The 9,088-nt window shown below is 45.7% G+C and overlaps 1 protein-coding gene across 4 annotated transcripts in view; it reads left to right on the forward strand.

Annotated features, from left to right (window-relative positions):
• VPS53 (VPS53 subunit of GARP complex) overlaps nucleotides 1-8,651 on the forward strand; it is an 89,819-nt gene extending 81,168 nt beyond the window's left edge. For 3 of the 4 annotated variants that reach the window (XM_073315574.1, XM_073315576.1, XM_073315575.1), the window contains 3 exons: nucleotides 210-347; nucleotides 3,913-4,017; nucleotides 4,432-8,651. In XM_073315574.1, coding sequence (XP_073171675.1) covers nucleotides 210-347; nucleotides 3,913-4,017; nucleotides 4,432-4,602 — 414 coding nt within the window. In that variant the 3' untranslated portion in view covers nucleotides 4,603-8,651. Of the gene's footprint in view, nucleotides 1-209; nucleotides 348-3,912; nucleotides 4,018-4,431 lie in introns of those variants that run through there. The other variant, XM_073315577.1, reaches the window with a different exon arrangement.
• The last annotated feature ends 437 nt before the right edge of the window (nucleotides 8,652-9,088 follow it).

Genomic DNA, 9,088 nt, shown 5'->3' on the forward strand with positions numbered 1-9,088 from the left:
GCAGATCTGCTGATATACCCCAACTGAGGGGACTAGTCCTTTGAGGCTCCATCATGGTGATTCATTCCTTCTGTGCCAACAGTGATGTAAATGCCAAGATGTTCTGGGATTGTAAAGAGTTTAACTTTTAGACTTTGTGGCATTCTAGCTGCTAATGACACTTAGTAGCTGGGGACAGTATAACAGCAGAGTGCGATTAACTATTACAGCTGCTGTTGGACACTCACTCTCTGAAGATGGTTCTCTTGGATCTGCCTTCCATTGGGTCCCAGGTGGTGAGGAAGGCTCCTGCCAGCTACACAAAGATAGTGGTGAAGGGCATGACGCGGGCTGAAATGATCCTGAAGGTAACTCTCAAGATTCTTTATTTTGAGTCTGCTTGACCTGGAAACTCGGAGTGTGACTGCCATGGGGCCATTTCTTTGGAACCCGACGTTACCGAGAATACATGCGCGTATGTGCACATTGGTATGGTGTGGTTGGCGTTTCCAGGACATCAGGGAGTTGGGCACTCAAATCCCATTGACTTACAATAGGGTTTGGGATCCTAATTCCCTATGGCACCTTCAAAAATCCCTCCCCATATGCTTCAGAGCAAATGCTACCGCTAAAATTACTTGGAGACTTTCACGCGTAGCTGGTTGGCGAGAGCCAAGTGGGGTGGTGGCACCTGTTTGCTGTCTAGCAGGAGAGCCAGTCCAGACACAGCTCCATTACCTTGTTGAGTGGGGTCCTCTTTCGCTTTTTGAAGCCCGTGACTGTAAAATGACCCAAGAACAATTTTTGTCATACTATAAATGAACAATTGATGTGAAAACACCAGAGCTTGTTGTATCCTTGGAGTAATATATCAGATTTGAGGCTGAACTAATACCAAGGGCTGGCACAGCAGTGCTGAAGGTCATGACCTCCCATATCTCCTGTGGATGGTGCTGTCTTCTGTTTGTTAACAAAATAGTGCAGATGGTTTTGTGTGCGAGAATCCGTGGGAGCTGGGATCAGTTATAATATCCAAGCTAAGCTAACACAACAATGAGAGTCTAATTTAAACTAGGGAAGAGGAAAGTGAGTGGATTCAGTTTTAAGGCAGTCGCTTTGTCCTCAGCCCTGTGCACTTCGGTGCTGCCTGCTGGCTCAGAGAATTGGTTTGTTCGACACATGCTTGCCAGGCTAAGGGCATGGTAGGAGTTTTAAATCTGAATTTCCTTTCTTGTCAGAGTCACATGGGACAGTAAAGACTAGAAAGTTTAAAACAATAGTATTGAATTCAGAAAACAATTGAACCAAAAGAAAAGAAAAGACTACTAGTTACTGTATGACAGCGACACCGCACGTAGAGGCCCCAGCTGAGATCAAGGCTCCATTGTGCGACCACAGGACCGTAGTAAAAGCAAATCCCTTCCCCAAAGAGCTTATGCTCTAGATAGACAAAACAAAAGGTTTTTATCCCCCCTTATCATACTGGCGTGGTCAGTCACGCTGTGAAGCCAGTGCAAGTGGTGAGACACTTGTATTGACGTTGCAGCAGATCCGCAGATCCTCTGGGCAATGCAGGATAGCAGTGCAACTATTCATGTAATGCAGAGACCTTGCATTAGTCGCAGGTCTGCTTTTCAGACAGCACAGACTGTCAGTGCTAGTGTGTAAAAATACTTTTGCTGACGCTGAGGGTGTCCTTTAGTGCCAGTGGAACCTTTAGCTATTCTCCCTCTAGTCAATATTTTCTTTACCATATTTCATACCACCACGCTCACCAGAGTCCCGCTGTGAGCCCACAGTCCCGGTAATAAACTGGTGACCGGACTAATTGGTTGGCTTATGCACCCAAAACAATCCAATCGTCAGTGGTTCCTGTTCTTTTTTTATTAATCAGTCTCCTCACATCCACGAACCTGGCATCTGTGCTCGGGCACTTAACTTGTAAGTGGTGTTGATGTGTTGGAGTGCTGTGAGGGAGTTTGCACTCCTCTCCTACTGGGACTTCTTATGGAGAAGTGTTGCATACAGATATGTCCAGAGAGCCTTGTCAGAGATAGAGGGGCCATTAATGTCAGTAATGTAATAACATGCTCTGGTGTGGAGTGACTCTGGGTACTCAGAGACCATGGGGTTAAATGTCAGATGCCTTCGAACAACCCACCAATGCTGATATCCGTGGCTCACTTCATGGTATGTAAAGCAACAGTAGCCTGGTCAACTAATAGAATTGGGCAAACCTTCCAAAACCATGAGAAACTAGTCTGCTTCAGGCACCAATCCCGACCAGGAACATGAACCTGACCCGGCTTTTGAGTGAAACCTTCTTTTTCCCCCTCAGATGGTTTCACTGGAGATTTGGTAGCTTTGGGACAATGCAGCTCAGGAGGTGAACTCGTTAGCTGAAATCGCCCCAAAGCCAGTGTGGAGTTTCCCCACAGTTCTGCTCGCTGATCCCAATCCATGGGGGTGCCACTGTCCCCATGTTGACCCTAATCGTTGTCTCAAGTAGCTTCCTCAGGCAGCCTAGCTCTGAAATGGAGTGACAAGCAGGCCCTTGGTGTGAAGCAGTGACCCTAAACTGTGCTTTCCTGGGGAGATGAATGATGGAGACGTAATCTTCTCCTGCTACCCCGACGGGATACTGTGTCTGCTCTGTACAGTGGAAAGGGAGCTTGGGTAATAAGCAATTCAGGTTAGGGTTGAGGCTCATTGATGGGGCAGCAAGGGGGAACTCTGGGCTCCCACTGTGCACATGCTGCCTGTCCTGAGCAGAGGATGTCAGCTGGGGCTTTTCACCAGTGCCACGTTCATGGCTCTTCTCCCGGTGGTATTGAAGAGACTCATGCTTCCCAGGTTAATAAAATGAAATTTCGAACCCCACCCCCAGTGCCTGCCAGCCCACAAGCTGGGAGGGAGAGCCCTACAACAGCTTCAACACAATACGCAGTCCCTGCAGCCTCTCGGATCTGTTCAGCTTCTGAGTAACAATTGACAGTTCATAAACGGGACCCATCACTCCTCCCTGCTCTGGGATTCATCGCTGCTTTGCTCCTACTAACTTGCTCGCACCTTTCAGTAAAAGTAAGCGTGTATGGCCTCTTTTCCGTTCTTTAGCCATTGTAGGTTCCACTGGTTTGCACAGATGAGACGAGACTGTACGCTGTTGTTCTACATGGATACCGCAAGCTACCCACAGCAGTGTCTCTGGCATGTTGCCCAGACAGTTCCATTGTAAGACAACTCTGCTTTGGGCTCTGGGTGAAAGGCCTTGGAAGTCTGGGTGGAGATTTCAGAGTAACAGCCGTGTTAGTCTGTATTCGCAAAAAGAAAAGGAGTACTTGTGGCACCTTAGAGACTAACCAATTTATTTGAGCATGAGCTTTCGTGAGCTACAGCTCACTTCATCGGATGCATCCGATGAAGTGAGCTGTAGCTCACGAAAGCTCATGCTCAAATAAATTGGTTAGTCTCTAAGGTGCCACAAGTACTCCTTTTCTTTTTGTGTGGAGATTGTTGGCAGGACAAAGCACAGGGAGTGAGCAGGAGACTGTTGTCCTGAGCCCTTCATAGCTTTGCTCTTTTAAAGCACAAAGATTTATCCTGCTGTTTAAAAAGAAGAGTTTGCCTTTACTCAGGTAAAGTTGGAGCAGGACTTTTGGCTCTTGTAAAATGTGCATCATTCCCCTCCTCTCCAGAATCCCTCTGCCTGAATCTAGTTTAAACGGTAACGGTTCTTCATCCTTTGCAGATGCCAGGTTGTGTAGGGGATAATTCAACCTAATGAATTTCAGTTGGGCTTTTAGAAGCTCCACTTACATGTCAGGAGAAACTTCTCCATCCACCATTGTTATGGCTCTTTGTATAGCTGGTTGGTGGGTTTATATGTTCATAGCTTGTGTCTGATGCCCCCCCCCCCCTTCTCTCTCTCTGCAGGTGGTTATGGCCCCTCATGAGCCACCTGTTGTGTTTGTTGACAATTACATCAAACTCCTTGCTGACTGCAGCACAGACACTTTCCAGAAGATATTAGACATGAAGGTTAGAACCAACCCAGCAGAATTTATTGTCCTCTAATAAAGTCCCCCTCTGGAGAAATCTGAATGCCTTGGCAACCGTTTCAGTAGAAATGTGTGGGGCTTCTGAAATATGAAAAGGCAATTTACAGAACAAATGCATCCTCCCTGCTCTGAAAGCCTGGAGAGCTGCTACTGATTGATGCCACTTACCCTGCTTTCCCTTTACCTACTGACTTGGGAGTTCAATCCCTGGCTTCAGGCTTAGCTTTCCTTTGTCTAGAACAGTGGGGTGGCTGTATCCTGCCCTTGCAGGGGAGGAAGAGAAGACTGAGATTTGAACCTGGGTCTGCAGTAGCTCTTTTCCGGCATCCACTGTCCAGGTTCAGTAGTGCTCTCACTGTGTATTGTAATTCCACTTTTTTTTGTTTCTTAACAGGGCCTAAAGAGAAGTGAGCAAAGCAGTATGTTGGAACTGTTCCGCCAGAGGCTTCCCACCCCTCCCTCTGGGGGAGAGAACACCAGCTCCATGTCCCTGACGGCTCCCACACCTGAGCAGGAGTCCTCCCGAATACGAAAACTGGAGAAGCTCATCAAGAAGAGACTGTAGATGGACAGAAGCAACATCTGCTGCCCCGAAGCAACTTTGGCCAGGTCTTGTGCAGGCTCCCCATTATCCTACACTTCATCACAGAAAAATAGCTGCCGAATCCATGCCACGCCCTGAGAGGCATTAACCATATTCTTCTGAATGGAGAAGCAGCATGATTTTGGCAAGGGATGAATCTTTCCAGAGCTCTGTGCCCCAGGGATAGATTAGCCGAGGGAAATCTGTCTCACTGGGGCTTCTCCAGGCCCACAGCTTGGAGGAGATGCAGTGAGTTGGAGACTGCAGGCTATGAAAATGCTTTGATTGAATTACATCCAAGGTTTGCCAGCTGCTCATACAATGCTACTTTCTCAGCGTCTAGCTGCAGTTCCCATTTGGGGTCTCCCAGTGTTGGACTCTGCCCTGAAAGTGACAAGACGACATTCCTTCCCCATCATAGAGCTGCTTGTTTCTTTAAAAATAAGATCCCCTTAAATCGCTGGCTCCTGGCCCCCAGGACTCTACTGAGCTCTTTATAAATGCCCAGGACAGGACACTGCAATGTCTCCCCTGTGCTCCGAGGGCAGGAGCGTGTGGTCAAGCTATCAGTAAAACAGCAAGGAGAACCCTCTGTGGGAAGCAAGGAGGGGGCAAAATCACTGCATTCACCGGTCAAATCACACCTTACTGTTAACAAGCCAGCAGTCTCTATTGCTTTTGCTGCTTTAAGGCCAAATTCTACATCTGCTGAAGCTGTCTTCAGCTTCTCATTATTTTCTCACGTGCACTGGGCTACCCCGCCCTCTCTAACCTACACTACACCTCTCTCCCTCCTCCACAAAGGGCTGTTCATGGAATAAGGCCTTGGAAGCCAAGCACCAAATGGTACTATCCCACCATGCTTGTGGCCGCCTGTTTCATGCCAGCTGGAGTCCAGAAGATGGGTGTGCCACTTTGGCATCATTGCTGCCCTGAAGGCAGAGCCGCTGGAAATGTTAGTTTTAATTATAGGCCTGCTGCTGCCAGGATTTCTTCACAGGATGGAACCCTCTCACTGGCTTTAAATTTAAAGGACCTGGTTCTCCTCTCGCTTACGCTGTTGCAACTTGTATTGAGTGGCTCCAGATTTGCACTGGAATATCTGAGGGGAGAATTGGGCCCCAAATCTCACAACACAGCTTGTTTTAAAGTAACCGGAGTTGCAATCCAGTTCCCATTGGAGTCGGCCACAAAATGCTCCTTGATTTCAGTAACAGCAGGATTTGGGTTGATGGATCTAAATTGTAAAGTGTTTGTGTGAAAAGTGCTCATCTTGACACATGCTTGCCTGAGAAGCCTTAACTGAGTGACACAAATCACCTCATTATCACCACTGGATTTCTTCCCAAACCCCCTGGCAATCTCTCCACCTAGTGCTAAAGGTGTGTTTCAGTCCAGGTGATGATACAAGACTACAGGGATTTTGGTGGCAGGAGAGTTCATGTGCAGCTTCCGTATTGTAATCCATGCTTTCCTACCCATTCTGCAGGGGCACATGCATGCGGTGTTTGTGTCAGGTGAGGAGTCACTGCAGCTGACTAGCAATCGTCTCAGGAGAATCGCACTCCAGGGCACTTCCAGCTTGCTTCTCATTATAGTATTGATTTGGGGCCTGCTGTAGATACAGGTTGGTTAGTGTTTGCAGCCACTGTTCAGGGATATGTAGTTCACTTGCGGGAGAGGGAGAGAACATTCCAGATCAAGTACAGATTTATTTTAACCAAACTCCACACGCACAGACCTGTGTCTAAAATTAAAAACCCTCCAGAGTTCCTGTGACACTCAGGAGTGGGGGCCACCAAATTAGAAATGTCCTTGTTGAGACTGAAAATCTGGCCTGACACTAGCTTCATGTTCATCTTTTTGTGCTGTCCTGTCCCCTCTCACTCCACCTGCTCCTTCCCATGTGCGAAGGGAGAGAGGGACACACACTCCCACACACACACACACCCCCCCACCCCCTCTATCCTGGATTATGGCTTCCGTGCTCATAGCTGAGGAGACTGGTGGTAGCCCATGCAGTGGTGCGGGATTTGTTTCGATCCTGTTACAAGTAGGATAGAGATCTGTTAAAAACTGGATGTCATAAAACAAAAACCTGAACCAAACGCTGCTCAAATAACTGATAACGGTTGCGATATGTGCAATATTCTGCATTACTGCATTTCCTTTACTGATAGTTTACTTGATGGGCCCTAAATGAAGATAACTATTCATGTTACTGAGCATTAATACTCTCCTGTCCCTCCTCAAAAGACCTTTATTGATGTCTAGGTCTTGAACAAATCTAATATTCATGCTCCATCCCTGCCTTGTTTCCTTTGCCATCATTTGCTAATTTCCAGCATGTGGTAAGGCAAACTGCTGAAGTTCCTACCTTCTCTATATCTGGCTCATTCCCAGCATTCAGTGGTTGGGGTGACCCTGTTTCTGTCATAGGTTTTTAAAAGTGGAATCAGATATTAATGTTTTGGAAAAGGTCCCATAACTTTCCTTCACTTCCCTTTAACATTCCCCAAGTATCATTCTCATATGATTATAGGCCAGCTGCGAACAGTTCTGTTGGAATAAGAAGTTTTGCTATTATTTTTATTTTTTTTTGTATTGGCAAATAATATATTAAGCCTACATTTTCCAAAGTCATTGGTGATTTTTGGATTTCTGGCTTGAGACACCTTCAGTGGGCCTGATTTTCAGAAGTTGGATGTTTAGTGCCTTTGGAAAATCAGGCCTCTTTAAGGCGACTCGAGTCGGGCACCCAATCACTAGTCATTTTTGAAAACATAGGCTCCAGTGTTTTTCCCGTATCAGCCCCGTGTGAGTGGGACAGTAGATTCTGTGCCTGGGCTAGTAATAGTGATTTTTCCAAGACTGATAAATCAGCCTGTGTCCTAATAGTTTATGAACTGAGAGACTGATTACAGTAGAATTGGTAAATCAGCAGATAAAATCATTTGTATCTGACCAAAACTGTTAAAATAAGTACTGACACCTAAATGAAAGTTGAGATATTGTAACACCTACATTAACCTCGTCTACACGAGGAAACCTTTACAAAAAACTCTTACTATTGAAACTGGTTCGAATGGTGTGCTGGTGTTAAAATGCTGGGAGTCCTAGTGTAGACAGGTGTTGGAGGCAGCCAGACACGTACACTGGGGAGTCCTCTATCGCTAAGCATGCACCTGAAGCAGTGTTAGCAGTGGTAGGAATTTCTGTAAACTTGGCTAAAAGGGGTGACGACAAGCTCCAATTATGTGAACTTCTGAATCCTTATCAGAAAGCCTCTTGTTGGATCACACCACTTCCCCTAGGTGCTGATTATTGTTTCTGACCCTTCTGCTAGTTTCACAACCTGCATTCTCAGGGAGTGGTGTTTGCACTTCTTACTGATCAGTTTACAAAAGACAACCTAAGAAAAGAGGGTGTGTAGTCTGCCTTTCCTGCAGAACAAATAATTAAACTCAATGTGGGTTATTATTATTACCAAATGCAGTGACAAGCCATATGGGAATGCAGGTTGTTTGCATAGATTCATTATCTGCGTGCTGGACTAGTAACTTCACTTTAAACTATTTTTTTCCTCCCAATGAAAATTAGCAATAGCGTGGTCAGTGCTGTAATATACTTTGTGGGGATGAAATCTGAACTATTTCCATGTTTCTTTACCCTGGAGACTCCTAAATTGTCATTCTTTGCCATTCAGAATTCTAGAGATAAAAGGAAAGGTTAACAAAAATAATAAACAAATCAGAAGAACGTTAGAAACCCAGGTGCATTGAATTGTACCCTGTAAAGGACATGTTTGCATTTGTCTTCCTTGATTTGAAATTTTCTTCTCTTGTTCTTTGGTATTTATCAGAGTGGGCTCTTCTGAAAGTGTAAGTGTCAGCTGGCTGAGTTGTACATTTTCTGAGGATAAAGAAATTGTGTTTCTGTATAAAATACCTTTTAAAGTTTTCTGTGCAGGAAGTAATTTCTTGATGTATATTGGAATGTGACACGAAAGCCAATTAAATCATTACTAATGATCCTCTTCTAGCCTGTGTTTTGTAGCAATTTATACAGAACAAACTGGATCCGATTTGCCTTTGGGGGGAGGGAATCTGAAAGCTGTGTGTACACGTGCCCATACACACACCTGCACTGCACAGAATGCAGCCTTTGTCCTGAGGGCGTTTGCATGAAGAATTATATTCCTATCTTTGTATCCACCACCGAGTGTTACCTGATGTGTTTTAAAATCCTCTTGCGTGGTGCTCATGGTATAGTATGACACATGCTGGCCTTGTAAACTTTTACAAACCTTTCTGTATCTCATTTCTTCCCCTCTCTTAGCAGATGGAGTTTCCCTCTTATCATCTTTCCACCTCGCATATCTCTATGGCTCCAGCAAAGTGACCTTTCACAGACAGTATTTGTATTAGTAGCAGCAGAGCCAATGGGATTCTTCCCTGCCCAGCCCAGG

Source organism: Lepidochelys kempii, chromosome 17 (assembly GCF_965140265.1).
Source record: "Lepidochelys kempii isolate rLepKem1 chromosome 17, rLepKem1.hap2, whole genome shotgun sequence".
In the NCBI taxonomy this organism is placed as follows: Eukaryota; Metazoa; Chordata; order Testudines; family Cheloniidae; genus Lepidochelys; species Lepidochelys kempii.